The following is a 27,335-nucleotide window of genomic DNA, read 5'->3' as shown; positions in this document are numbered from 1 at the left end:
ACGGCAAAGTCCACTAGTAGGAATAGTCGTGACACTTCAGTTGCATATCGAGACCTGAGTATATTATAAAGTGCTGTACGCAACTTGTCAACCTCTCATTGTTAGCCTTCCCTATACGTGGAACATTAAGTATGGATCACTCAAGAGCCGCGAATTCTCATTACAAGTTCAAACTCATGCCCGAGTTCTTCGTAAATTACCATGAAATCGCCAGACAAAGCCCAGACTCGAAGGTAACAACCCAACCGAGTTTCGGCCTTATCGACCAACCCTACAGCGAACCAACCAGTACCAAGCTCGACGCAGAACCCAAGAAGCCGTGGGAACGATTCGCAGCCTACATAAACCAACTAAACGCAGAAAATTCAGGCAACGTGACCTACAAGGTTTTCTACCTAACTAGACACGGGCTCGGTGTACACAATGTCTTTGAAGCAAAGGTCGGCAGAGAAGCATGGAATGTATAATATCGCTCTTCCACATTTCATCCAGTCTACGACGTAACTAATAATGTTAATATCAGAACTACTGGTCCCATCTCGACGGAGATGGTACTATCTCTTGGGTGGATGCAAAGCTCACAGAAGATGGCGTCCAACAAGCGGAAGTACTGGGCCGATTCTGGGCGGATGCTGTGACTACAGAGAAGGTACCACTTCCAGGGTCGCGGTACACGAGTCCCCTGGCGCGATGTCTTGAGACTACGCGGCTCGTGTTCTCTAAACCTATGGGACAATTTGGAGAGCAGTTTGAGCCTGTAGTGAAGGAGCTGTTGAGGGAGCGTTTAACAGATCATACGTGCGATAAGAGAAGTACACGGACATGGATTGAAGGCCAGTATCCTTCTTACTTAATTGAGCCTGGGTTCTCAGAAGAAGATCTTCTGTGGAAACCAGATCGGTGGGAGTCTGTTGAGGAACATGTTGCGAGGAAGCAGAAGGCTCTTGAGGAGATTTTTACCCAAGATTGTAGTCCGTTTATTTCTCTGACTGTCCATTCGTATGCGATTTCGGCGATTCTTAGGGCTTGTGGGTATGAGGAGTTTAGAGTCCGGGAGGGTTCGACGATTGCCGTGTTAATTCGTGCGCAGAGGGTTGTTTGAACACCATCTTTAGTATACAGGCACTGTCAAATACAATATAAAATCCCAGTTACTACATATATAAGCGTACTCTATTACAGTAGTCAGGCTGTATATCTGGACCATTTGGCAATATGCGATTTAAAGAATTGCTAGCTAGTGAGGGTATATAGTTCTATCCACAAAATATCAAATCGTAAATGCGTCATAGGTGAGATACCTTGACCAAAGATAACAAGGTCAAAGCGACACGGAGGACTATCACCCTGAGAGAAGACCAGCTCCACCATGTTCTTTATCTAAGAAAATGCGTGCAAGAGTATGAACACTTCTACAGCTTGTCCTCGGATGTAGGTCACTTTTTACCATCCATGCCCATTACAGATCGTCGTGTGCCAGCCGAAGAAGTCGGACCTGACTTAGAAGTTTCACACAATCTGAGATCCCTGTTGAGGTCAAAGCTCTGTTGTAGCCAGCTGCCTGCATCAGCGATCGCCTGAGCAAGATTAAAGCTGTCGGCACCTGGGAAATCCTGCTGCCCTCCCTGAGCCGTGGGTGGCGTTGTTCCCGTTAATGTCATTGGAAGGACACTATGCTGTGTCTCATGCCCAGGAGACTGACGGGGAACAGGACTCGAGTGTATGTAATTATTGTCCTGTTCGCAATGTGCCTCACTAGAGGCTGACGAGGGGGGTGATGATAGCTTAAAGCTGGCAGTTTTCAATTTTTTTCTACCTGTCAAGTGCTTCACTGGGGATATGGTCCGACGGTTTGGCTTCTTTTCTGTACTGAAGGTAAACGGCGTAACTGCATCAATCATGCACTGGGTGCTTTGCCACTGGCCGGCAGTCATAGGTGCCTTGGCTCCCGTACTCCCTCCAGCTCTATTGGGTGTTGAGAGTCGATGGAAAGGAGTGATATCCTTCGCTATAGGTGAAGAAAGGTTTGAGGAATTGGGCGTATGCTGCCTTTCTGGAGATGCTAAATCATGTTCCGGGCTATCGAGGTCATTCTGGAACGACCTCTGTGCGTGAAGGAGAGCTGCCTGAGTAGAGAACTGAAGATCCGGGATGGTGTCGCCGTCATACTCCGAGTTGCTTCTTGGTACTGCAATCGAATGCAAAGACGTGATGTCTGTCATGGTTGGGTTTGCACGCACTTGTTGAGCTGACGGCAACCTCTCACTAGTGTTCCCCTTATTCACAGTGCTTGTAGATCGGAACTTTGCTGACTGAGAAATAGATACATTGCCAATCGCTTTGGTAGTACTGGTAGAAATGAAAAGGTCTTTAGGGTTTTTGTCGGCCTGGGACCGGTTATGTCTATTGGCATGAGCTAAAAGCATATCTTGTGGAGATAATGCCTCTTGCTCCGGATGTTGGGTACCTCTTGCGAAATGTGCTAGGCGTGGCTCTTCTTCAGCATCCATATTCCCGGTGATGGGAGATTTGGAGCCTCCTGTTTCGTTTGAACCACGAGGCTTCCTCCGACGGTACTCAAACTGCGGTAGATGTGACGATGGAGCTAGGACACAGAATGAAGGGCCTTGGCTCATTGCTCTAGAGGTGGTCCCTTCTATTCCAAGACTAGGAAGGCGCTGCTCCTTGGTAGGGGAAGAGGCGACGCTGTTTGGAACACGGCTGACATCGAGAGGTTCAGGATCAGGGCCATCCTGTGCAGGGGAACTTGATGTGCTCCGTTCTGAAAAGGATCCATCCTTGTGCTCAAATGATGTAGTCTGGCTGTTTATTTTAGCGTCTTTGGAGGCGCGACTCTTGCTTGAGTAGCGGGACGATAATGTTGTTGTCGGGGATGTGGGCGGCTCAACACTTTGAAAGCTAATTTGTTTCCGATCTTTCTTCAACCAAGACTCGTTGGTGTGTCTCGAAGTGCTGAAAGGCTGCAACTGTGCATTCGAAGCGACTGGTCTCGTCCACGGTATTGACCTCCGAGGCGTGTTCGGAGAAACCGACCTGGTATTACGTTTATCACTCGAACGACCGAGACGAGCAGAAGCATGTCTACTGCGACCTGAGACATGTATATCCGAATCTGGAGCGACAGTGGGTGGTCTGGATTCGCTGACTTCCTGGGGCTCCTTATACGTTCTTCGTCTCCGAGAGTTTGTTTCATGTATTACGGGGCTCGCTGGGATCTCGGGTTCTTTGGGCAGCCGTATAGTATTGCGGCCAGGCTGTATCGTTCGTTTCCTATTGGCCTTCCAAGGGTTCACCCAGCCTTCGTCAAAGCGCCCCCGTAGCGAAGCCGAGAGGATGAAGAGGGGTTTGCCCTGGAGATATGACTCGGCAAGTTTCTCAATCCTCCGACGTTGCGCAGCACGTTCTTCGTCATTGAGCTCATCGTCGGAACCGAGAAGACCATCGTTGCCTAGATCGGAAGTTGGCGGAGAGCATGTTTCCAGACTAAGCGGCGACACCGGTCGACGAGGTGGCATCTGGGTGGGATGAGATCATGAATGGGTATGATTGTTTACAGTGCAGCAGCAGTCAAACACTGACTGCATTTGAGCGATCGAGGACTTGATGGTTGAGTGCGGCCGAGAGATCCTCATATCTTTTGCAACAAAGGGTTCTTGGGTACTGTATTGGACCGATAAAGCTCCATTTGCGTAAGATCAAAGCTTTTCTCAGCTCTGATGGAAGTTCCGGTGTGGTCACACGAAGCAAACCACTTAACGCGTCCCCACTGATTCCCGCAGCAACGTGGTGGATGCTGGATTATTGAAGGCCCGACCATCTTACCTACAACTAACCCAAATGCGGATAAGGTTGACTTGCAAATTGACCAAAAATGGCGGGACTGCCTTAATTGATCGAAAGTCAATCGATAGAATGAGTGAGGAAAAATAACAAATAAAATAAAATCAAGACAACCCATGAATAATAAAGGGTGCGGCATCATTTCCAGTGGAAACATTAAATCAATAGGCATTGATGAACAATAAGAATACATGCGCATGTTTTGGTCCTGATAATGTCCGACTCGTGTTTACCAAATTGCCCGAAACACCTGAAGCCCTGGCATCCATTTTGATGCCTTGCAGCGGGTTGTTGCCCGCCCAGTAGGGTGAGGAATCCCTCTGCTCCTCACTTCCATTGGTCTTCAGCAATTCAGCTTTTTCGCTGCCAACTCATAGCCTGCACCAGTGGTTGCATGTAACATACGTCCTTAGTTTTTACCAGAAAATAAAATGGCTTCTGCTTTGGGTTATAACGGAATTTTCCCGACGTAAGGCACGAGTGATGACATGGACAGGGGCACCAAATAAAAAAAGCAAAAATTAATATATGAGGGATGCGCATGAGAATGATCTATCTAGCCCATTTTTTTTTATTTTTTTTTTTTATTTTCCCCTCGTTTCTAGATCCTAAATCCCCTAACCCGTCCGCCATCAAGAGTTGTTGGTGGAACAAGTGGAAACTATTCTTTTTAAGGTATACTTCTGGGGTTGCCCGGACCACCCAAAACTAACTAACTTATCGATCTGCTTGTTAATCCAAGTGCCTCAAACTCCACTTCAAATAATAAAACCAGAATTTATGCTACAACAGATTACTCCCCAACCCTTCTGTACTTCCATGTTTAATTATATATTAAGGTTCCCCCCTTCCTTGACGGATATTGCAGCTGCATGAGTGGGGTCTCATGTTATTATTACCTCTCTGTTTGCATTCACTGCAACTGTGGGATCGCGACGCGCGAACACTGCGGTCATAAAGCAAACCGACAATGAGCAACCAACCATGGCTCGACAACCTCTCAGACGACTGGGTGCCTGTCCCAGGAACTCCTACCAGCCCGGCGCCAACGCGGTCCACAAATCATTCCCGTCGCACGAGTTTACAGAGCTCACAAGGCCTACCGAGTTCTCCTAGTCGCATTCCTGTACCCACGCGCCGATCTATTGAACCATCCTCCGCTGAGAAGAAAAAGGTATCCCGTCCCTGCCATTTTGTGAGAAGGGAACCGCCGACCCCCAAAACTCCGCGAACCCCCAAGACCCCTTCCAAATTACGATCCCCCGCGCCGGACAAGACGAAGAAAACCCCGAAACCAGCTCTGCCTTCGGCGCGTAAGCAGAAACCGGCCATGGATACCAGGTCACCCCTGCGATCTGTATCCAATGCGTCCACGCAATCCGGCCAACAAAGTACAGTGCAGGTGAAGCCGAAGAAGGGCAAAGCTAAAGAGGGTACGCCCGAATGGCGGAAAAGGCTGGTCCGGGGCGAGATACCCGCCGGAGAGCAGCGCGATTTGTTTGCTCCCATCGGCTTAGAAGGCGTTTTTAAACCTCCGACACCAGGATCTGAGAAGACGCAGCATGAGGCGATTCCGAAGATGAAACAACGGGACGACTTGTGGGATTTCGGTAACCCCTCGGATAAGGACCCCGGTACAAGCCCACAGATGTCGCCGCAGGCGCAGAGCACCGTCGAGAACGATGCTCCGGATGCATCAAATGATGAAGATAGGCTACTAGGGCCTAGTTCGCAGTTGCGAGTGAATGCGAATCCTAGCGACAGCCCGGAAGGATCGCCTAATGCAACATTGGAAATGCCGAAAGATCCCGAGGAACCCCCTTCAACCCTCAACGATAGCTCGTTTGTTACTCTGGACGAAACTCAGATGAGGTCCGCAACTGGGCTAGAGGACCTTCGCAACGAGGGTATTACACCTATCACCTTTTCACGAGCCAATACAGTGGAAGGTAACGCTACGTCAGAAGTCATACGGTCAGCGTTGAAGCAAGTCACTAGCAAGCTTCAGAAACTCTCTCTGCCCCCTTATGAGCGGCCCGATTCAAGGGCGAGTGATAGTATTCTGTTAAATCAACAGACCGAATTTACTATCGATCTACCCCCGGAAGAAGACATCTTCGATGTAACGAGCCATTCACTGCCTCAGGATCTCTCCATGGGGACTTTGGATTATCGAGGCCGCGGGCCTTTCGGAAACTTACGCCGAGATCAGTATCCAAATGAGAGCTCCTTTCACAAGCATCAACTCTCTCCACCTACCTTCACTTCCCAGCGATTATCGCCTATTTTTTCCGCCAACTCGAGAATTCGAAGTTCGCCACCTTTCTACAATCGGACAAATCCCATACTTGACCCACCTACGCTCCCTCGACCGTCGTCAGCTCATGTAAAAGCCCCGATGTTTGGGGATGATAAGAGTGAAGCTATGCCCTCTTCAGGCAGCCCCTTGAAGCTCTTTGGAAATCATGATACTTTCACAAACAACAGGCTTTTACGACGGATGAGCCAGTTCGAAGAAATATTTGGCGATTTATCAGAAGAAGATGAGCCTGCCTCGCCCTCAGAAGAAGCTCGAAGGAAGGGTGAGAGCCGAAGTTTCCTAAGCGCAAGGCACGATATGCTGGGCGAAAATTCCATAAGAAGGGTAGAACGGCCGCGATCACGGAATACAGCAAATTCTCGCCTTAGTCGGTTCGGTGATGGCCAACTAGATAACTTCGACTTCGCAGACACGAGTCCTTACGAGCCAAAGTTGCTAAGTAGCGACGCTCCTGATGGAGAGCTGCGTCCCTTGTCGCGGCGGCGACGGTATCTGCGACGTCCCTCGCATAGAGAGTCAAGCCGTCGCTCCGAGCCTAACAGCCATAACTCGACGGGCAAGTCATCGAACAAAGACCGCGGATATAATGCGTCAAAGGACCAAGATCTGGTTGCACCGACAAACCTTGATGAAGAGCCAAAGTGGAATCCCGGCAGTCCTGCAAAAGACCCAAATCCAAAGAGACGCAGAACATTTCTGCGATCTCACATCATAGCAGGAGACGATCACGAAGAAGCAGAAATCTCTAACCAGCCAATCGATAATTTATCCTTATTACAGAGGAGCCTTATGCAACACGGTCTGCGATATGATAGCGATAGCCTGCTTCGGCCTCAGTCATCCGATCGCCCAAGGACGCCAACACCAGGCCAAACAAGAGGCTCCATAAGAAAAAGATCTTCACCAAGTAAAAATGAACCTGATGTTGTGTACAATGATGAGTATTCCCCGCCGGAGACGAATGTGCCAATGGTCAAGGTTACTGGTGTCCATGAAGAAATTCGCAAGGGGTCAATCACAACTCAAGATTTCCTCAATGAAGCGACAAAGATCATGGACATTATCAGGTCAAAAGGCAGGAACGTAGGCGGCTTGTCGAGTGTAGAAGAGTCCGAGGCAGAAGACAAAAACGAAAATGAATGTTACGAAGATGAATCTACTCGAGAAGAGTTCTCCCGTCCCCCGAGTCGAGAGGGAGTGGACATGCGGAAATTGCGAGAGCAAAAGGAGACAAATCCGCGAATCCTAAGCCACCTCAAGAAATTTCAAGAGCACGACGACTTGGAGCTTGCGGATAATGCCTCAGTTACCTCACTAAGTATCGACGATCAACAGGACTCGCCTTCTCAAGTGGACAACGGCAAGCAACATGTCCTACAAGATGATGGAGCTGCCATAAACCAGGCGTCCGAAAATATGCAGCCGGAGGACGACGTATTTGAGCAGCGCGAACGCAAATCATCCGCGCCTACTTCTGGTGAAGATGATGACTTGCCTGATCTCTTGACTTTTAACACTCAAATATCTGCTAAAAGCCTTAGTGCACGCTCGGTGCCTACCGGGTCTTCACAGAGTTCGCACGCTAAAGGTGTCCTATCATCCGACATAGTTTCTCATTTGATCCCAGAACAAGTGAACGGCCTGACTTATGACCGCCACAGGCATCAGTGGATAAGAGAAAAGTCTGAAGTTTCTTTTGAAAAACCCAAAGGGGAAGATAGTGAGGATGATCCATTCAGAGGTATACCCGACCTTAGTGTTGACGAATTGCAAGAAATGATGAGGATGCAGAACTCGCCTTCCCCCGAACGGACGGGGGATTCTGTTCTGTCGGAAGACGCCAATGGTCAAAGTCCGCTGAGTCGGAAGACCGGGTCTCCCAGTTCAGTGGTTCGGCCGGGAACCAAGGATGGCGAGTCATCCGTAGCTGCCAGTTCTTTGCAGTCTAAAGCGACCCGGTCCACCTCTAGTATTCCGCATTCGGCAACTAGGGTGAGCTCATGGGGCTCTGAACCCCAAGGGAATGGAGCGTCCTCCAGCGAGGTTGAACACGAGATCCAGCTTCATGAGGGTCGTTTATCAAAGCCACCACGACACCAAATGGACGGGAAGCAACAAGCTCGAGTGGTCACGATAAGTTTCTCATCGCCACTTGTTTCACAAATCGCATATAGCGACAATGAAAGTCCGTCAAAGCTCCGCAAAGCCCAACTTGCGGGTTCCGGACAAGAGCCTCAAACGGTGGTTAATGACATACATACATCCGAACAAGCCTCCTCTCACCACGCTATTTCTACAATAGACGAGGCAAATGAAGAGCAAGGTGATCGCCTAAGTTTAGTCCGACGGGGCAATGATGCTGTATCCACACCGCTTAAGAGTCATCCTGAAAATTCGCTTATGTGCCTCCGTGATATGGACCATGACACGAACTATAGCTTCCATTTAAGCCCCTTGCCTGACTTTACTGTCCACCAAATTGACCCTTCTCTACAACTAGAACTTAGCTATGTGGCTCAGCGCACTCACCCCAGATCTTTGCGCCAGGTGCATGGGACATTTGCTCTGGCAACTGAAGAGTTAGTGAAGCATATTACGGAAGCCGAACCTTTTGAGCCTTATTGGGAACATGTTCGACGTTTGGTCCTTCGCCACAAGGGATTGATCACGCTTCATAAACTCTCCGACTTTTGTCCTCGTCTTGAAGATCTGGATGTGTCTAACAACAGTATTGGACAGCTGAGTGGGGTGCCTCCAACCCTGAGGAGTCTGAGAATATCGCATAACTGCCTCTCTAATCTAACGGCCTGGGGCCACTTAGTGAACCTGCAATATCTAGATGTCTCTGGCAACGAGCTTGAAAGCTTGGATGGATTCAGTAGTCTGATTCACCTGAGAGAACTAAAAGCGGAAGACAACAACATCCGAAACATCGAGGGCATTTTCGAACTGGACGGACTTCTAAGCCTGAAGCTGCGAAACAATAGCTTGACGACTGTCGATTTTGAAGGCTCAGAGCTGTAAGTACTCTCATTCCGGCCCAGACTGCTACAGGGCAGCCGACTCATCTGCTATTATAGGGTTCGCTTGGAAGAGTTAGATCTCAGCCATAACCAACTGATGTCAGTACAAAATATCGAGTCGCTTTCAGCATTGTCAAACCTCGACCTCAGTTTCAATCAGCTGGCTAGAGTTGCTCCATCGGCACCTATGCCATACTTATCATCCCTACGCCTCTCCAGTAACCAACTACATAGCCTGGATGTTACAGCTTTCCCGTCGCTTACCCTTCTTTACCTCGACCACAACTACTTATTCACAGTGTCGGGCCTTGAACACTGTGCAGGCTTGGACGTCTTCTCTGCTCGTGAGCAGATGAATACAGGCGACCACAATGGTGGTTTCTTTGACGTGGACCTAGGCTTAGTAAAGGACGTTCGGAAAGTATTCCTATCTTGTAATAAACTGTCTTTGCAGTGTCTGTCTCCGTCCAACCCCCTTTCAGGCTTGCAACTGCTCGATGTTGCATCTTGCAGTATCCAAAGCCTCCCCGTGGACTTCGCTCTCAGTTTTCCAAACGTCAGGGTTCTCAACTTGAATTTCAACTCCCTGGCCGGCATCAATGAACTGGCAGGATTGAACTGCCTTTCTCGCCTGACCATTGCCAGCAACTGCATTGTTCGGTTGAGGAGGCTGTGCCAAGTCTTGAGTCGGATAGGAAGGACAAACAAGAACAAGGTTTCTACCCTTCAAAAGGTAGATGTCAGAGGCAACCCACTCACAGTCAGATTTTATCCTCCGGCCGTCACTGGAAGTGGGAGAGCCGGAGACGCAAAGGATTTGAGAGTAGAGGATGAGCCCAGCCAACGTGAGCAAGCTGGATTAGATATCCAATCTGTGCTCGCTGAGTTTGGGCACGCTGAGAACTTAGAGCGTTCGCTTGTCGATGAAAAAGATGACGACCCTATCACTGAGAGAGATATCGAAATCAACGACCCATATACTCTGCCGCCAGCGGACCCCCAGGCCGACCAGAAATATTTATCCCATTTGGATGAGCCGACACGGCTCCGACGCAGAGTATTTGAACTGATGCTGTATGCGGGAACAGGCGGCTCCCTCAAATTTTTGGATGGATTGCAGTTGCGTCCCACGCTTGAACCAGGCTCTGACATGGATCACGCTTGGACTAAGCTTGAAAAACTTGGAGTACTGAAAAGAAAAGCTATTACTGGATGATATTTTCCTTCTTCCCATTCTTCTTTCTCTCTTTCTTCTCTTTCTTGCTTCTCTTCTATCCTTCTTTTTTTTCACTTTCTTCAACCCCTCTTTCTTTTTCTCTTTCTTTTTCTCTTTCTTTTTCTCTTTCTTTTTCTCTTTCTTTTTCTCTTTCTTTTTCTCTTTCTTTTTCTCTTTCTTTTCTTTTTTTTTAACACCCTTTTCCTATTCTTCTCTAACGGCTTGTATGTATGAGTGTTTTAATGTCGGACTGACTGGCGTTGTTTCCCGCAACGGATTGCATATTTGGAGTTCTGGCATTGGTTGAGTGAAGGTCTTGGGATTGCCTGCATGAGCGACTTTTTTGTGTTCCTTTGATGTTCACTACTAAATCCGCAACTTATTTATTATGCTGCTTGGACTACAGATACCAACAATAGAACTGGCCGGAGTGATCCTGTTTATTCTAATTCTGGTCGCACTTGATGGGTATCTGTGAGTCGATATCCGAATAAAAGCCAGGGTCAACACAGTTCGAATCATTTATAGTTCGGTTTTGGACTTGAGCCTTGATTGATTAGGTAAAGGAAGGTTGATGGATATGCGATTTAATGACATCCATGTGCTGGTATGGAAGCAACGGTGAGACCATTGGGCCAGGGAATCCTGTTGGGGGACTTCGTCCTGGACGTGGCGACCTGCAGCTTCCCCAAGACAGTAACTGACTACCAGGGCCAAGGTGGTATTCTAGGGCTGTTACACGCAGGACTCGGACTTGGCAAATTGCTTGCCTAGAATAGTGTCTGAGTATCTGCTAGCTGGGGCCTTCTGCTAATTCATACATACACACAAAAAAAACCACACACACACACACACACACAGAGAGAGAGAGAGAGAGAGAGAGAGACTGTCTTCGGCCTGTTTAATGTCCGATCGCATGGTTTATTTTGAACCTTGTTCAGAATGTGACTAAACGGTCTGTCTGTAAGCTCAGATAAGCTGTACTATCCTGCAAGTCAATCCCTTCCATTTTGTTCTCGGGGAAGAACATTGATCTGCAGACTCGCTTGCGTCCATAGTCGTGACCCCCGGTATTCTCTCCTCACTTCTGATATTCCTGGCCAGTTCTTGTCTCGCCTTTCTATCATCAAACTAGCCTAAGAAAGAAGCTATCATGGCGACTAACAATATCCACTGCAGCGGAGGCGGAGCCATGGTTGTGGCTGATATGCAAGTAGACATCGTTCCAGGGACAGATGTTTTACGCGACACTGAGGATCGTCATTTGAAGCATGGAAGCGGAACTGACACTGTGTATGGGTCATCTCCAGTTCAATCGAGATGCTAAATATTCGCAACTAACATGGTCCAGTCTCATTCCACAGCCTTCGAACAATAGTGACGATCCGCTCAACTGGGCACCTGCTTGGAAATGTTAGTGTCCTATTCATTCCAAATGCATTGGGAGACCAACAAACGATCTGACAATACACGGGTGCGAAACAGACCTGGTCATCGTCGCCCAATTTCTCTATGTCTTCGTGGCAGTCGAATCCTCGCTATCGATGGCGCCCATGTTTCCATTGTTGAGCAAGGAGTGGGGCCTCAGCGAAACCCAGCTTAGCCTTTTAACAGGTGGATGCATCCTCGGTCTAGGCTTTGCCAACTTTCTCATTGTTCCGTTCTCGAACATCTTCGGGCGCAGATTGGCTAGTATATCTTTGGGGGTCCTAACGTTCCTAACCGTTCTCTGGGAGGTTCTCGCTACTTCGCATAGAACTTTCCTCGCAGCGCGTGTGGTTAACGGACTCACGACTGCTACGACGGAGAGTATTATGATGCAAGTGATTGCACATGTGTTCTTCCTGCATGAGAGAGGGTTGTGGACCGGTATCTATTTGTCAGTTCTACCCTATGCTGCTCCATGGCAAGGGAGTTAACTGAAGAGCAGTACATCCTACTTCTTTGGTTTATTTTTGGGACCAGTGATTGCGGGTAACATTGCAGAAAAGTAACAGCCCATTCCCATCTTCTTACCTCTTGTCTGTTTTCAGATGAACCACCCTTAGCTTGTATATATATATGGCCACAGCTAAGGGAACACTCTACTACAGGCATGGATGGCGAAGCTTCTTCTGGCTATCTTTGGGGCTTGCAGCCTTCAACATCGTCACCCTTGTATTATTCTTCCCCGAGACAAAATACCGGCGTTCAGTGACGACCCTCGGAGGCAAAACAGAAGCCATAGATGAACCAACACCAATAACAAATGCCGAGAAACACGACGCCAACGAAACAATCCAAGCATCAAACAACATCGAAGCAGCCGATAGCAATTCACGAAACAGCAAGGGACGACCATCCAAGAACCAGTTCAAGCTCTTTCAAAAGCCCGACCCTCGCTGGAAAGGCTTTTTAATCCGCGACATCCTCTCTCCCATCCGCGCGTTCTTCTACCCCATCATATTCTGGGCCGGCTTAAACGTCGCAGGGCCAGCGAACCTACTCCTCTTCTTCAACCTGACTGAATCCGCCGTGCTAGCAGCGCCACCCTACAATTTCTCCTCGGAAGCTGTCGGATATAGTAACTTTGCCTTCTTCATTGGTGGAACGATAGGTCTTCTAACTGCAGGACCCTTTTCCGATTGGGTAGCCGACAAAGCCACGCGTTGGAATCGAGGCATTCGAGAAGCAGAGATGCGTCTTCCGGCCTTGATACCATTTTTCATCACCACTGCAATCGGGAATATTATTGGGGTTTTGGGGTATCAGCGCCAGTGGTCGTGGCCCATTATCCTTGTTTTCGGTTACGGTCTCACCGGGCTCAGTGTCACTACTGTGCCCACTATTACTGTGGCTTACGCGGTGGACTGCTATAAGCCTATGTCTGGGGAAATTATGGTCGTTGCTACGGTTATTAAGAATACGATTGGGTTTAGTATGAGTTATTGGATTACGCCTTTGGGTGCGAGGAAGGGTCTTATTGCCCCTGCTATGGTGGAGTTTGCGTTGACTATGGGGCCTATGTTACTTGCTGTTCCATTGTACTTTTGTGGTAAAAGGCTGCGGAGATTTACTAGGAACTGGACGTTCCATCAGTGGTCGGAGATATAAGTCATATTGATCGGGACGGGAGAATTCATTACGAGACCACAGGTTCACACATATTCGCTACTTTCCACTCAGGATAAATGTAATTGTTCCTGATATACTAGAGACAACGTATTATGTCGGCAAAATCTCTAACGATGTGAGAAGGGGTCTGCCTTAACCCTTTTAGCATAGTTTTCCTTCTCGAGCAGTTTCACTTGTAGAGGCGGACATACTTGCCAACGACGCATCACCACCACTGCTGCTGCTTCCAGGTGCTTTCCGCTTCCTTCCAGAGGGCCGATAGTGGACTTTATATTTCAGCTGTTCGCCGTTTACCACTTCTGCTGCCCGCCCCCCGGAGATTGTTTGGAATAGTCTTTATCAGTCAGTGCTAAGGCGGGTCTTGGCTTCACACTTGGTCCACTTTCTGTACACTTATTGTCCAGATTATTTTATGAACTGGACCAAAAGAATGGGTTTTAGACACGAATCATGGAGACTCATGATGTCCAGAACGTAGCCGGCCAGGCATCTATGCCAGTAGACTCATCTATGGAGAATACATTGGGGTTTATCAGGTCCATCTCATTGTATGTCCTGCCCAGGAAATCCTGCATTGTAGGTTCCAGAAACGCCATTTCAGTAGTGAGACCCGCAACAGGAACCGTGGAAATACCACTAGGATCTAAGATCTGGTCCACACTCGCAGCACCGCCGACCGAAAGACGGGATTGCTCAGGGCTATAACCCCGACCATCATGGGGGATACCGATACCCCCAGAGCCGCTGGGTAAGCACTGCTTTACTCGCTTCAGGTTTTCGTAAAACTCTGCAGCAGCAAGATTGCCATGGTCTTTCATTCGGCGCAGGATCTCTATGGCTGTCTCGAGGAATTCTAGATCGGCTGTAGTGCCGATCGAGGGGAGAAGGCCTGACATCACCAGGATGATGGCGGAGGAGAAGAGGTACTGTGCATAGAAGTACCCGTACATGGGCAGGGACCCGTTGACCCACTCCTCGATTATAAGGGTGTGGGAGTGCCGGGCGGCGTGGATGCATGCCTCGCTTAATGTGATGACTGGTTGGGGGGTGTCTTCGCGATTTTCGCGGTGCGCGCGTTGTTGGAACAAGGCGTGGAGAAGGATTGGACGGGTGGCTAAGATGACACACTTAATCATGTCAGTGGTGTCTCAAGAGATAGCTGTGTGTTAAGACTTACCTGGTTAAATTGCAGGTGGAGAGATACGACGTGCTTCTGGGGAGTCTCTACAGCCGGTAACTTGATATGTGCTGGCAGAGACTGAACCCAGTCCTGTAATGCGAGCAGCAACTGCTGCTCTCGTTGTAAAAATGACTCCTGGTGGGGCTTGCGGGTGTAGATTTTCTCTACGATCTGTCCGATGATACGGGCTAAACGGATGCTAGATACCAGATATGCGGTATCTGAAAACTGCTCTTCAGCGTCGGGGCTATCAACCGCCGTTGGGAGGTCAACATAGATATCATCGTCGCGGATCTGGAGAGGGAGACCGATTTTCGATGTGTACATGCGGTCAAAGATATAGATAGCCCACCAGAGGCGCACACGATGTTCGCGCTCGGTTGGATCGGTGCATTGACGAGCAGGAATATTATGATTTAGCCCTAAGATTAATCCCAGACGCATGGCGCTTCCAATTAGCGTGTAAGCGGAATGCCGTCTATTCAGGAAGTATGAGTATAATGACTGATTCGCAGTTAGAGCACGCATAAAAGCATCGACGAGAACACTTACCAGTAATAGTAAGCTCTCAATGTGGATCATTCCTGGTCTTTCTGGTAGAATGGGAATGATCCCCATGGCACGTACATAGTACCTTGTCCCTGGCACCCGGCTAGTCGGCGACGAAATCGACCGCGAAGAGTAGACCTCGCCCAAGGCAAAAAGAGAGAAGAACTTGCATGTTAAGGCCGGGTCCTCTCGCAGAGACGGTAGGCGATATAGACTTTCCAGCTGCTCGAGAGTGGACTTGCGCAAGAACAAATGATAGACACGACTAAGTTGGTTGAAAGCAATCTTGACTAGTAAGCGGGCTTGAGCAAGACTAGGCCAGTGAGCTTCACCCTCCAGCAAGGAAGACTCAGGTGTATATTGAGTTCGTGCAACATGGGCTGTATTCGGGTCCTCTGTGAGAAACTGCCGTAACCGCGTTGCGAATGCGGTGCAGGCAGCGTCCCCCATGTAGATTGGAGGAGCGGTCGAGTCATATGGGTAGAACCAAGCCCGGTCTCCAAACAGAGGGTTTTGGAGTGAAGGATAGGATTCTTGAGGCGGTACCGCGGTGTCTGCAGTACTAGCCGGAGAAGGGTTAGGTGTGTTTGAAGTACGAATCTGCTCTTTCAGCCGAGAGTTTTCTGAGAGAAGTTGGTCGATATAACTGGAAGAGGAGTATGAGATTGAGCCCTAAGCCAACCGAGAACTAACGGGGAGTGTACCTTTCATTAACTTTGAGCTTACGATCACGTAAGGCATATTGACACTCGTCTCCACATCCGGCCTGACTGCATCTAGTGCAAGGCTGATCGCCCGAGCACTTGACCTTGTGAGAGTGACATCGGTGGCATCTACACAGATTAGAGCGGTATTCAGGGTTTCGTAGACCACATGACGTACGCGACAGATTTCTTCTTGTTGCGCCCGTAAGGATTATTTCTTACGACAGGCATATGGATCGGTTAATTGTTCGGCTAGCGATATCCCTCTTTTGATCGGTTTGTAGACACAGTAGTAACTGGACGCGTTGAGCATGAGTGCAGTTGGTCGGGATTCGGCTTCTTCACCGAGAGGAGTCAAACTTTGGCCGCTTAATCATCCATCCTTCCCTCGGCAATATATCAGGATGCCGATGGAAGAATGGGAAAAGGAATAAGGGCCGAAATTTTCATGTCAACATTCTATATCTTAATGTCCTAACACATCACAGGGAACTTGCTGGTAAAAAAGGAATAGTAAACAAAAATCTGGAAAAAAAAAAAAAAAGTGAGCCTGAGTGGTACGTCACTAATGAGTATCTTTGCATGTATGTACAGTTGGAAGTAATTTGTAAAGATGCCAAAATATATATCAATGTAGCATAGAGTGACTGGGGGATCGACCGCATTATATTGCTGTACAGTCGTGGACATTTGTAGATATTTTTATACTTGAAGATCGGCCTTATTACTAAAGACATTCTCACCACCTTTGTCAAGGCACATCAAGCAGGCCGTGGTTAATTGAGTGTACCGTTCCCCAACAATGCAGGGCAGCCGCTCCTTCACCAAAACAAATGGGCGCCCAATGATAGCAAAGGCATCGCTTTGAGAGACTTTATCAGCTAGAAATAAGGTAAGAAAAGAAAACTTTAGCCCCATGAATTTGTATGGGTTGTTTCTCGAAGAGAACAAATAATAAAGGAAGAAGAGAGAAGGGAGGGGGGGTTTTTTTGAGGGGTGCAAATGTCCAAAGGTGAAAAATACAGGCGAACTGTGCTTAGCCTACCTTAGAGGTACCTAATGGAAGAACCCCCTAGGTAGGTTAGAAAGTGACACAATGCTTCAGGAAAGCTCAATTTGGTACTCGAGGATCTAGTGGCTGCCAACAATGCTCGGCTCATAGACAATAACTTTGAAACGTACGTTCATGTTAGGGTTCGGATTTGCAGCAACTATGACCGGGCAATCTTCACAGGTTATATTATCCGACAACCTAGCGACAATCTCGACAGAAAAACGATAGAGTCAGTATTCTACTAGACCACAACAAGAGCTTCGCTGATGAACCCGATGCAGACTATGGCCAGCAAGGTGGCGTGGTATCTGGGATCGGCTTTTCAAAAAGTTACCGACAAGCTACAAAGAGAATCTTTTCCGTTGGAAGACGTGGGGGAAAACGAGACTAAAACAAATCATAATTTCAGTTAAATATATGAAAGGCTTTATATACATTCGCTAAACGTCAAATCAAGCAAAGGGCTCAAGCAACAGCACAGATCATAATGGTTTTTAAGCGACCATGGGCAAAGGTGCAAATCTCTTTGGCCGACAGCACCAAAAGTTATACACCGGGCGACAGAATTGAGGGAACCGTGTTCTTTACTCCTCGAAGACAAATTGCCCTACATCAGCTACGTCTATCTTTTGAAGGTATTCACTTAAATCATCTATTGAAAGGACGTTGATAGATAACAATCAATACAGGTAAAACTGTAGTGCGCGTGGACACCAATAAAACCAACATACCGCTCCCCCAAACTACGGCTTCTAAGACCTTTCTTCAAATGGAACAACCACTCTACGATATGCTTTGTCTGAAGGCCGAGGCACTGCAAATTGGCACAGAATATCGACTGCCTTTCGAGTTTGTCGTTCCTGAAGAATTGCTGCCACATGTTTGTCAAAAACACCATCGTCACGAGCAGGTTCATTGGGAACACCTGCGGCTGCCTCCTAGTCTTGGCAAGAGCTCACAAACCTATGACGAGAAGACAGAAGACATGACAACCAGGGCAATGGTCATACAATACCATGTCAGATTCAACATCTTGGAAAGTAGCCAAAAGCACGGCATGTTGTCTACCGTCGGAGATTGGACGCAACCGGTGCATATTCGCTCACCGCGCCTTGAGCGAGCACCACTTTTAGTGCATGAGAATAGCAAATTCTACTGCCTGAGCCAGCAAAAACACATCACCAAGGGCCTTTGCCGAAGACGACTAGGGCTTTTGTCCGTGCAGACAACTACACAATTGTCAATAGATCAAAGGGAGGTATCAGCCGTGCTACCCATCAAGATAAATTTGAAATACAATTCAACTGCAGGGTCCCGGTTACCGAAACTTTCTCGTATACAGCCCGAATTGAATGTTCTCACCAGCTTTGGTCTGACGCCGTGGTCAGACTTTCCTGATCTAACAGAACCGTCCACATGGGACCAGCATAACGACTATCACGAGCACGCTATATGCCTGAAAACAGTCACTCCGTCGTTCTTGCATTGGCGAAGAGATCCTGGTGTCAGGGGTAATACACGCCATGCATTCCCTGCAACAGATACAGTATACACTGCGACATTGGAGGTGCCAATTACTTTCCCCAGTCATCTTCCTTCAACTCCAACCTTTTACTCTTGCCTCGCTGCAAGAACATATTCGTTGAGAATATCACTATGTTTTCTAGTGGAAGAGCAGCGGAGCAAGACGTTGACAGTATCATTGACAATACCATTACAAATATGTTAAAAGTACGGAGGTGTGTTCCAAAAGTTATCGAACTACGCTAGTGTAAGCTTGGCAATCAGCCGGTAAGGTGCTTTACCATACAATTTAGTAGGGAGAGCACTTCATATCAGAAATGCAGATATTTCAACCAAAAATACAGAAATCTCAACTGAAAATGAAGATATTGAAGCGCTTAGAAAAGCGGACCATCACCTAGATCCTGGCGTTTAGAAAGCCTTCCTTTTAGGCGTACACCCTGCCATTCCCGCCCTTCCTGACGTCCTTCCTGATACTCATTCCCCCCCTCTAGGCGTATGATCTCAGCAATATGAATAGGCAACCGCTCAATCCAGCGTTGTATAGCCTCCTGAGATAACTCATCCCAGGCCCTAGTCCAGGCCTGAATACCGGTTTTTCTATCCCGGGGGGCAGCCCGAGAGGTTGTACGGCGTTTAAGATAGTACCAGGCAGGCTCTATTGCGTTGAGATCAGGCGAATTTTCCGGCCAAGCTAGTAAACGCTGAATCTCATTCAAATCATAGATTCCCTGTTGGAAACAATGATTATGCGCAGGTGCGTGATCCTCTAAAACCACAGTATTAGGCCGCTCTGCTTTACATTCCTTTGCAAAAGGTAAAAGCTTAGGTGTAAGCACCTCCGAATAGTATCGATACCAGTCAATTCCACCTCCCTGGCTTCGTTCTAAGCGGCCATTCTTCTTATTCCAACACCACTTAGGCTGTCTGCCAGGCGTACGGCCCTCCCGAAGCTTTAGCCTTGCCAAAGAAGTCTGCAGCTCCCATCGTTCTCGGTATATAGGCTCTAACTGTAGATTTAAAGCTTCAATTTCTTTAGCAGCGGCCTTTTTCTGCTGAGCATTCTCAGGCAGATAGATATGCATAGGACCCTTTTTATCATAGGTAAAACAGCCCCAAAACATAAAATCGGACGCGCCTTTATATCGCCTGCGTATGACATCGTGTATATATGCCTCGTTTTCTCGTCTCCAGACCTTTCTACCACCCCGTCTCTGGTTTAGATATACTGAGGTTTCATCGGTAAAGATAATAGCCTTAAAATCCTCAATAGTCCAATGTTGGTGAGCAAGGCAGAATTCAAGACGCTTTTTTCTCATTTCTTCAGTAAGGCCGGGCTTAGTAGTAGGTTTAACTGAGCGAAAACCTGCTTGCCGAAGAATACGCCAGGCAGTAGTTGTAGATATATTGTTCTCAAAGGCAACCATCTCACAGCTTTTTTCCCTGCCATTTTGATCTTTCTGAATAGCTTCAATTACTGCCTGCTTAGTAGATTCAGCTGTTTCAGGCCTACCAGACCTAGGATCATCTTCTAGATATTCAACTAGGATCCTAGGATCCTTAGTAGGATCAAATCCACGCGCTTTGGCCTTTCGATTCCAAAAGTAGATTACCGAGCGAGGTAGGCCACTAAGAAGCTCTATTTGAGCGATTTCAACCTTTGCATTCAATAGTGAAATTGCTTGAATTCTGACCCCTAAAGGATAGTGCTTTCCAGGCATACTGAATATCAGGCAGGTAGGCAGGCAGATAGGTAGACATACTGATCAGTAAGAATATCAAACCACCTGGAGTTATGAATAGGGGTCAAGACCCCTATTCTGAATAGCTTCATTTTACTTTTTTATATAGAAACAAAGAAATAGAACAAAGAAAAAGTGTATATCAACTATATCAGGTTGATTATATGGCAATTTGTATGGTAAGGCTCTTACCAGGCTGATTGCCAAGCTTACTAGCGTAGTTCGATAAGTTTTGGAACACACCTCCGTATGTTAATATCTTAATTCAGAAATAGACTAGCCGTACTGGGATTGGCGCCATGAATTGAACCCTCCTGAGTAAGCTAGTGTGCGGGTCACGTGTGGATCATCGCCATTTGCTGCATAAGCAGATGTCAAAGTAAACCAACCGGTAGATCAAAATGATGGTATCTGGATTTAAACTCATTTATCTATAAGTAGACCATGTGCGATACGCAACAGATAAGGGAAGCATTTGATGCCGCAGGCGGTTTTCTAAACCCCGTCCTTCAAAAGGGTACGCAACCACCAAGTAAAATAACTCAAATTGACTTGGTACGCTAACTAAATTCAAGAGGAGCTCCAAAAGTCCCGCGGAAGCTCATTACTAAAGATATTGAACGGAGACTTGATAGATGAAGCCTTAGATGAAAACTCAACAAGGGCTACTGTTATCGGGAAGGCTTTAGACCTACTGACTCGCATCCACAGTGCGTTTGTCTCTCCCGTAAAGGATGCAGAATTTACGCAACCTAGCGGCGAGTCGGAAGATGCCGCTTTGGAAGACGCAAAGCGACGCAGGCTGTTACATGCCCTTCTGGACCTAATTTCTTTAGAGGGAATTTATCCATCCCTCTCATCTGGGGCGGGAATTCCTCTTCAGCAAAGAGTGATTTCTGTATTGCCGGCCGGTGTTATTGCTCACCAACCGCAGAAGCCCACGAATAACAAACCACAAAATGAAGTGCTTCTAGAACGCATAATGTCCGTACTTTCGGACATCATTTGCGATGAACGATCCAGTATACAACCTGTCATTCGTGGCCGTATATTAAGCGATATAATCAGTGCAGCCTCAGACTTAGTCTCGAATGCAGAACATTTATCCGAAGATAAAAAGCTACACTACCGTGATGTGCTCGTCAAGGTAGTTGAAGAGTACGTCTTGATCAAACTTATTGCGTGATTTTACACATGCTGAGAAATTGTAGAACACCTAGCCCGGTTTTGTTGTCCACCCTGTCCAGCTTCCTTCAGTCGGATACAGCTCCGTGGTTCAAAACCATAGTTTCTAGTCAAATATCACGGGTCCCTTTGCGTCAGGACGGGGTTCTGCAAACGATACTCTTCTTAGCTTCACAGCTTGCTCCTTCACTAGGTCAGGGGTCTCAAGACCAGACATCTAATGGCCCACACTTTACAGTGCAGGCGATCATGCAGTCTTCGCGCCTTCTATCGTCAGTACCACAGGGAATGGACCCAGTACACTATTTCTCTATCATTGGGCCCCAACTATTGGCTTTGATTGATGGAGACGATCCGGATCTGAGGAAGACTGCGGCATACGTGGTTGGTAACGGGATTTTATGCAAGCGTGCCTACGGTGCCCCCGGAACTATAGGCCATTCTATCTTCCTGGAACCGCTATTCAAGACACTCACCGCTGGACTAGATAATTCTTCAAGAAAATGGATGTTGTCCTCCTCAACTACAGGCGACGACTTACCAGACCGAGTTCTAATGCCTGAATCCTTTTTGTTGCTGGCAGTTGATAGGCTGAGAAGTTTAGTGCTTCAACCTCCGAACCCAAGTCTCGTAAAGAGAGTTGTGTACCCAATACTCGTTCCGCTTTGGGGATTGGCCTGTTTTACTTCAGAGCAACAACGCAGTTCTCTCCATGAGAAGATTATGGAAGTGTTACAAACGTACTTCGCTATATCGGTCGGAGAACAGCCACTAAAGAAGTTGGTTGATAATCTGCTCTGGGATGGAGGTTCCACCTGGACTTACAGTGTGGTTCCAACCTATGGGGTCTCGTTGGTTAAGCGCGAGATTGCCGAATCGAATCAGTTGAACATCGTACGACTTCTCGACACTCTACAGTCTAGGGCTAAGCTTTTCGTCGGGTTACTGGGAGCTGATCCTAGCAGCGAAGAGCGCACCGGTGATATATTCCTATATGTGAGCGAAAGCTGGCTCGTTCAATCTCCAGTTAATGAACGATCATTCAACAAGTCCCAGCTTGGCCCCGAGAATGAGACCGAGAGCATGGAACGCAAGCTAGTTAGCGCGAAACTGGCAGAGACCCTCCTAGACAATTTCAAAGATATCCTTTCTCGCCGGCCCCTTAGAGTACTCGAACTTATTAAGCAGATCATAGACGGCGAGCTCAATCGCGCAAGTACACGAAAGAAAAGGAATGGCGATCTAGGACCTAGCAAGGTATCACTCTCCTCGCTGGCGAACATTGTCCCTACGGAAACAAATACAGAACAAGGCAACGCAGAAGAGTCAGACTCAACCGAATCCCTACCGGCTGTGTTCAGTTTACTCTCCACAGTACTTGCATCCCCCGAATTCTCGGCATCACAGGATACTTTGCCGGTCCTTGAAAATCTTAAATCACGACTCGACAAACTGATCCCCTACCTTCCCCCATCACTCGCTAAACCAGGGACGACTTCCTCAATGCTTTTAGAGATTCACCTTACGTCACCTGCAGAACAGAGCCAGAAACGGCCATACTCTGAAGTGTCTGATTTTGAAACTCATCGCCGAGCTCTGACCAATCTTAATTCTGACCTTCCCCCGGTTCAAGCTGAAGGGTTCTCACTTCTCTCCGATCTGGTTAAAAAATCCTCACCCGTCCTCGACATACCGTCTACATTAGCTCTCCTCCTATCGATCATAACAGACCCGTCCGAAACTGCGGCTAATGACGAGTTTATCTATCTGAATGCAATCAAACTGATCGGCACATTAGCCTCAAGACACCCACGCACAGTGGTCAAAACACTAGTCGACCGTTACACAGACCGAAATGAAACCGCTAGTCTCGATCAGAGGCTCAAAATTGGAGAATCTCTTTTACGAACTGTCCAAGACCTCGGCGAAGCATTAACTGGAGAGACTGCAAAGATCCTAGGCGAGGGTATGATTGCAGTCGCAGGACGACGGGCACAAAAGCCAGAGACCCAAAAGCGCCGCAAACAACAACTTGAGAAAGAAAAGCGACAAAAGGAACGTGAAGAACGGCGAAACAAGGAACCTGCAATGCCATCAGGCTGGAAGATCTCCTCTCCCACACCAGCAGCAAATATACAAGAAGACGAAGAAGACGATTCCGAGTCCGAGTCTCCTGAACAAGCCGCCCACTCCGCTACTGTCATCGCCGCCTGGGCTGCGGGTGCCTCGTCAGATGATGAGCCGGATGACCTGCGAGCTCGTGCCTCTGCGCTGTCCATCCTGGCGACTGCGATCCAAACTAATCTTGCCGGTCTTGGACCTTCGGTGGCTTCTTCAGCTGTTGATCTTGCGCTTGCTACTCTTACCCTAGAGCAAGAGCCCGAGTCTGCAATTCTCCGACGAGCAAGTGTTGTCCTGCTTCTTGATATCCTAAAGGCGCTCGATACTACCCGTGAGGCTCGCGGAAGTCAGGGTCTCGGTTTTGGGTTCTCGCTTACAGATGACTCGACCGGTGGTATGTCTTGGAAGGATGAGAACGCCAGCAGCCGTGGCCCTTCGACTATAGGTAACATCCCGCATATGTTGCGGACACTCACGTTTGTCGAAAGTCGTGAAACAGATACAATTGTCCGTGGCCATATCCGTGTATTGATTGAGAGTTTGGAGGCTTGGGTGGAGAAGTCGTTGTTGTGGGGAATTGGAGCTCATGGTAGGGAAGGTGACAATGACCCAAGATTGGAACTTGGGGATCGAATCGCTGGCCTTCAAATCGATCCTCTTTCAGGAAGAAATGAAAGCGGACGGCCTAGAATCGAAGAAATTGAATAAGCTACTACGACCTTTACGAGACACTCGCCTATATTCCAATAATATGAAGTCTCTATCACTGGTAAATGCGTTGAAAACAGAGTGGACAAGTTTTATATCTCAAATTTTTATGTTACAACATGCAGGCTTGAAGAAGTCACTATTTAAGCATTTCAGAAGTCAGGAAGTCCATCGGCCACAATTGTCGTCAGTGAAAATATTAGAGTTTATGTAACATATGTTCCTCCGAGGGTATCCCCGCAAATAGACACGTAAACATCATAAAGAAGTTCAAAAGACTATTCAGGGACTGATTAGTAGGGGGCTGCTCGTCCGCGTCCGCGTCCGCGTCCCCAGCCGCGGCCACCACCTCTACCACCCCCTCTACCACCCCCTCTACCACCCCCTCTACCGCCCCCTCTGCCACGTCCAGGCCCATGATCGCCATCACGCCGCGGGCGCCGGGAGAAGTCCTGTCTAGACTCAGTGGGCCGTGGGCCAGCGGCTATGCGAGCTTCACGTTCTTCATCGCTAAGGTAGAACTTGTTTTCGATGTCAATCAGCTGGCAAAATTGAGCAGTCTGAGGATTGTTGTACTCTGGTGGCATCTGTTCTGTCGTGATAGGAACAGCCGGGTCATAAGGCGGGGCCGTTGGGACGAAGTTCTCTGGGATACCCATTTTTCCAGGCTTTACAATGTGTTCCTCTACCCACTTTTCTTCCTCAATGATCAGGGGTTCGTAAACCGTGTCACCTTTATCGGCAGCTGGTTTGGCGGTTGCATCGCCCAGCTGAAGCTCATTTGCGAACACACGTGTGATGGCAAGCCATTCCTTGTCATATTGCAAGCGATAAGGACGTTCACACTGAGCGCCTTCGAGATCTGAAATAGTACTAAATTCAACGAGTTGAAGAAATTCTCGGTTCGGGAGACATTTGTCCAAAGCAAGAAAGTGTGTGGTCTTGTTGGATATAGACTCTGGCAAAGGCCCATTAACCGCATAAGTTTGCGGTTGAGGTCGTGCAAAACCAGCAGGGAGTTGGCTCCGGACTTCTTCAGAGATGTCTCCTGTGTCTTTTTCGACTTGTTCTGCAGATTCGGCGATGTTATCAGTAGGATCATTGTTAATGTTAGCTACTGAGGTCGATTGATCTATGACCCGCGACTCTACTTCAGGAGCGATATCTGCAGCGGCATCGTCACCAGGGTCGCTATCCAGGTCCAAGTCAATTTCGTCTGAATTTTTCACGGGGCTGGGCTCATGTTGCAACTTCTGCTTTTTGTTTACCGCGGTGTCAGCACATGCATCCCTCTCCACACCGACAACCTTCCGACCAGCTCCATCCTCACTAATATCGACCTTTTTCCAAGTTAGGTTATGCTGGATCTCAGGGACAGCTCCCTGGTGTTCCATGAGGTAACGGGAGTTTTCGATCGCTTCATTCTTAGCAGCAATCGTATGGAACTCATTCCAGGCCGATATCTTACTTTGTGTGTCTTTATGGCCTTGCTGAATTGGGGCTGGTTGTTGCATATCAATGTCGTTCACAATACCTTGTGCCATGGAATCGACTGATGACTGTCCTGACTGCTGGTGATGGGGCCCTGAGAAGTCGCCTTCAGGCTGATAAACATGAGCTGGGCTAGCTCTATCTAGAGTCTCGTTTGTAATACGCCCTGGCAAGATCTGACTACTTGCCTTGTCTTTTTCACCAAGCAATGACGTGACAAGGGCGCCGTCGAACCCAAACGTATTTGGAAAACTTGGGACTTGGGATGTACTACCCTGGGAAGCAGCTGCTTGTCGTTTCGCGCCTGGATGCTCTGGGATAATGTAGTCTCCATGTTCAACGGTCGCGGCGAATCTCACGTGCAAGTGAGCAGAGAACCAGTGCGCTGGGCGTAGACGATCCAAAACAAATTTCGCCGCCAAGTTACCTAGTTTACCAGTCTCCGAGTCGTAGCGGAACCCGGTCTTCAGTCTGAAAAGAGTGTTATAGTCGCCGTAGTTTTCAATCTGTTTCGGCCAGTCATGTGAAAGGCCAAGGTCGACCTGGGTGCGAATTTGGAGTAACTTGCGAACATCCAGCTCTCTGACATGATAAATAGACTGGATGTCGTCTCGGTTGTATGGAAGCCGTTCGAAGTGTGGCTTACGATAATCATATCCTTTCCAAATGCCAGACATGCCTGCAATACGTAAAGGGCCACAGCGAATGACATTTGCCGCTCCCATGTAGTAAATGTTTGGGGCGACCCATCCGCCATAGTAGAGCTCAAACAGGTGGTTACCAGCCTCATGATTACCACCGATGAAGATGGTTAAGTAAGGAGCCGTACGTTTGCCGCTGTAGTATTCATGGAAGTCCCCAAGCTCCTTGTACTTTTGTGGTACAGACATACAAGCCATATCATGAGAGTTTCTGACAGCCTAGTGAGGGTGTTAGTACTGTAAATATTGAACAGGAAATGATCATACCTGAAAATCGCCACCAATTATTAGAAGGTCAACACCGTCCCAGCCCTTCAACGTAGCGGCCTTCTCCACTGATGCATATATGTCATGAAGACATCCATGTCCCTGACGTTGTATTAGCATCGTTGCAGAAGTGAGTTATAGAAATCATGTAGATCTCCAGCAAGACACGACAGGGAAACTTACACAGCCTTCAAAGGCGACCCGAATAGACGCAGAATTGAGCTCTGGCGCCATGGTGTTACACTGCTGAACCGAGTGGATGAAGACTTAATACCGACAAATGCAACTTTTACTCCGTACGTAATTCAAACTAGAAAATGACCCAGCTCTCAGTACACAGTGAGAGAAACGTGACCGGTTTGCATAATTCTCAACTCTTAAAGACAGTGAATCAATGTCAGAGTTATATGAACAAACACAAAGGAAATCGAGGAGAAGTGAAGGTGCTTGTGTGCATGAGAAGATTGGCGATTTGAAGAAGAGTGAAGGACAACGACGACAAAGTCGGCGGGTTTGTATTGGTTGCACTAAAATTAACTTAATTGGCTGTTGCCGCTCTGCGACAAATCTATCCG

General features: G+C 47.9%; 8 protein-coding genes across 8 annotated transcripts; 5 read left to right on the top strand and 3 right to left on the bottom strand.

The window, feature by feature from the left end:
* Positions 1-110: 110 nt before the first annotated feature.
* Positions 111-1,102, top strand: BDV27DRAFT_169809 (phosphoglycerate mutase family protein; the record flags this gene model as incomplete). Its single annotated transcript, XM_032075130.1, has 2 exons — positions 111-461; positions 524-1,102. Exons 1-2 carry the CDS (start codon positions 132-134, stop codon positions 1,100-1,102), a joined length of 909 nt encoding a protein of 302 aa, XP_031930439.1. The 5' UTR covers positions 111-131.
* A 108-nt stretch (positions 1,103-1,210) lies between these two features.
* BDV27DRAFT_124017 (uncharacterized protein) lies at positions 1,211-3,849 on the bottom strand. The gene has a single exon (XM_032065998.1). The coding sequence runs from the start codon at positions 3,534-3,536 to the stop codon at positions 1,437-1,439; it is 2,100 nt and encodes a 699-aa protein (XP_031930438.1). The 5' UTR covers positions 3,537-3,849; the 3' UTR covers positions 1,211-1,436.
* A 982-nt stretch (positions 3,850-4,831) lies between these two features.
* On the top strand, positions 4,832-10,420 carry BDV27DRAFT_155059 (uncharacterized protein; the record flags this gene model as incomplete). Its single annotated transcript, XM_032072071.1, has 2 exons — positions 4,832-9,201; positions 9,262-10,420. 2 exons carry the CDS (start codon positions 4,832-4,834, stop codon positions 10,418-10,420), a joined length of 5,529 nt encoding a protein of 1,842 aa, XP_031930437.1.
* Positions 10,421-11,612: 1,192 nt separating this feature from the next.
* Positions 11,613-13,513, top strand: BDV27DRAFT_142878 (major facilitator superfamily domain-containing protein; the record flags this gene model as incomplete). The annotated part of the gene is made up of 5 exons (XM_032070015.1): positions 11,613-11,713; positions 11,772-11,833; positions 11,906-12,299; positions 12,351-12,410; positions 12,514-13,513. 5 exons carry the CDS (start codon positions 11,613-11,615, stop codon positions 13,511-13,513), a joined length of 1,617 nt encoding a protein of 538 aa, XP_031930436.1.
* Positions 13,514-13,992: 479 nt separating this feature from the next.
* Positions 13,993-16,004, bottom strand: BDV27DRAFT_155057 (fungal specific transcription factor domain-containing protein; the record flags this gene model as incomplete). The annotated part of the gene is made up of 4 exons (XM_032072070.1): positions 13,993-14,661; positions 14,712-15,218; positions 15,267-15,935; positions 15,990-16,004. The coding sequence occupies 4 exons, from the start codon at positions 16,002-16,004 to the stop codon at positions 13,993-13,995; spliced, it is 1,860 nt and encodes a 619-aa protein (XP_031930435.1).
* A 1,504-nt stretch (positions 16,005-17,508) lies between these two features.
* On the top strand, positions 17,509-18,806 carry BDV27DRAFT_169801 (uncharacterized protein; the record flags this gene model as incomplete). Its single annotated transcript, XM_032075129.1, has 2 exons — positions 17,509-17,656; positions 17,711-18,806. 2 exons carry the CDS (start codon positions 17,509-17,511, stop codon positions 18,748-18,750), a joined length of 1,188 nt encoding a protein of 395 aa, XP_031930434.1. The 3' UTR covers positions 18,751-18,806.
* A 1,892-nt stretch (positions 18,807-20,698) lies between these two features.
* On the top strand, positions 20,699-24,619 carry BDV27DRAFT_74665 (RTP1/Tango6 family protein). The gene is made up of 3 exons (XM_032077473.1): positions 20,699-20,804; positions 20,863-21,445; positions 21,499-24,619. Exons 1-3 carry the CDS (start codon positions 20,732-20,734, stop codon positions 24,299-24,301), a joined length of 3,459 nt encoding a protein of 1,152 aa, XP_031930433.1. The 5' UTR covers positions 20,699-20,731; the 3' UTR covers positions 24,302-24,619.
* On the bottom strand, positions 24,595-27,215 carry BDV27DRAFT_169799 (RNA lariat debranching enzyme; the record flags this gene model as incomplete). The annotated part of the gene is made up of 3 exons (XM_032075128.1): positions 26,944-27,215; positions 26,761-26,862; positions 24,595-26,712 (listed from the first exon to the last, which is right to left on the bottom strand). The coding sequence occupies exons 1-3, from the start codon at positions 26,992-26,994 to the stop codon at positions 24,595-24,597; spliced, it is 2,271 nt and encodes a 756-aa protein (XP_031930432.1). The 5' UTR covers positions 26,995-27,215.
* Between the last annotated feature and the right edge of the window lie 120 nt (positions 27,216-27,335).

The sequence above is a fragment of the Aspergillus caelatus genome (genome assembly GCF_009193585.1).
Source record: "Aspergillus caelatus strain CBS 763.97 unplaced genomic scaffold BDV27scaffold_37, whole genome shotgun sequence".
NCBI lineage: Eukaryota > Fungi > Ascomycota > Eurotiomycetes > Eurotiales > Aspergillaceae > Aspergillus > Aspergillus caelatus.
This window is presented reverse-complemented; position numbering and strand designations above follow the sequence as displayed.

Excerpts from the sequence above, each read along its gene's own strand:
- BDV27DRAFT_74665 (XM_032077473.1), top strand. The coding sequence starts at position 20,732 with ATGTGCGATACGCAACAGATAAGGGAAGCATTTGATGCCGCAGGCGGT. Across the intron at positions 20,805-20,862 it reads AAACCCCGTCCTTCAAAAGG|AGGAGCTCCAAAAGTCCCGC; the intron begins GTACGCAACCAC and ends ACTAAATTCAAG. Across the intron at positions 21,446-21,498 it reads CTCGTCAAGGTAGTTGAAGA|AACACCTAGCCCGGTTTTGT; the intron begins GTACGTCTTGAT and ends GAGAAATTGTAG.
- BDV27DRAFT_124017 (XM_032065998.1), bottom strand. The coding sequence starts at position 3,536 with ATGCCACCTCGTCGACCGGTGTCGCCGCTTAGTCTGGAAACATGCTCT.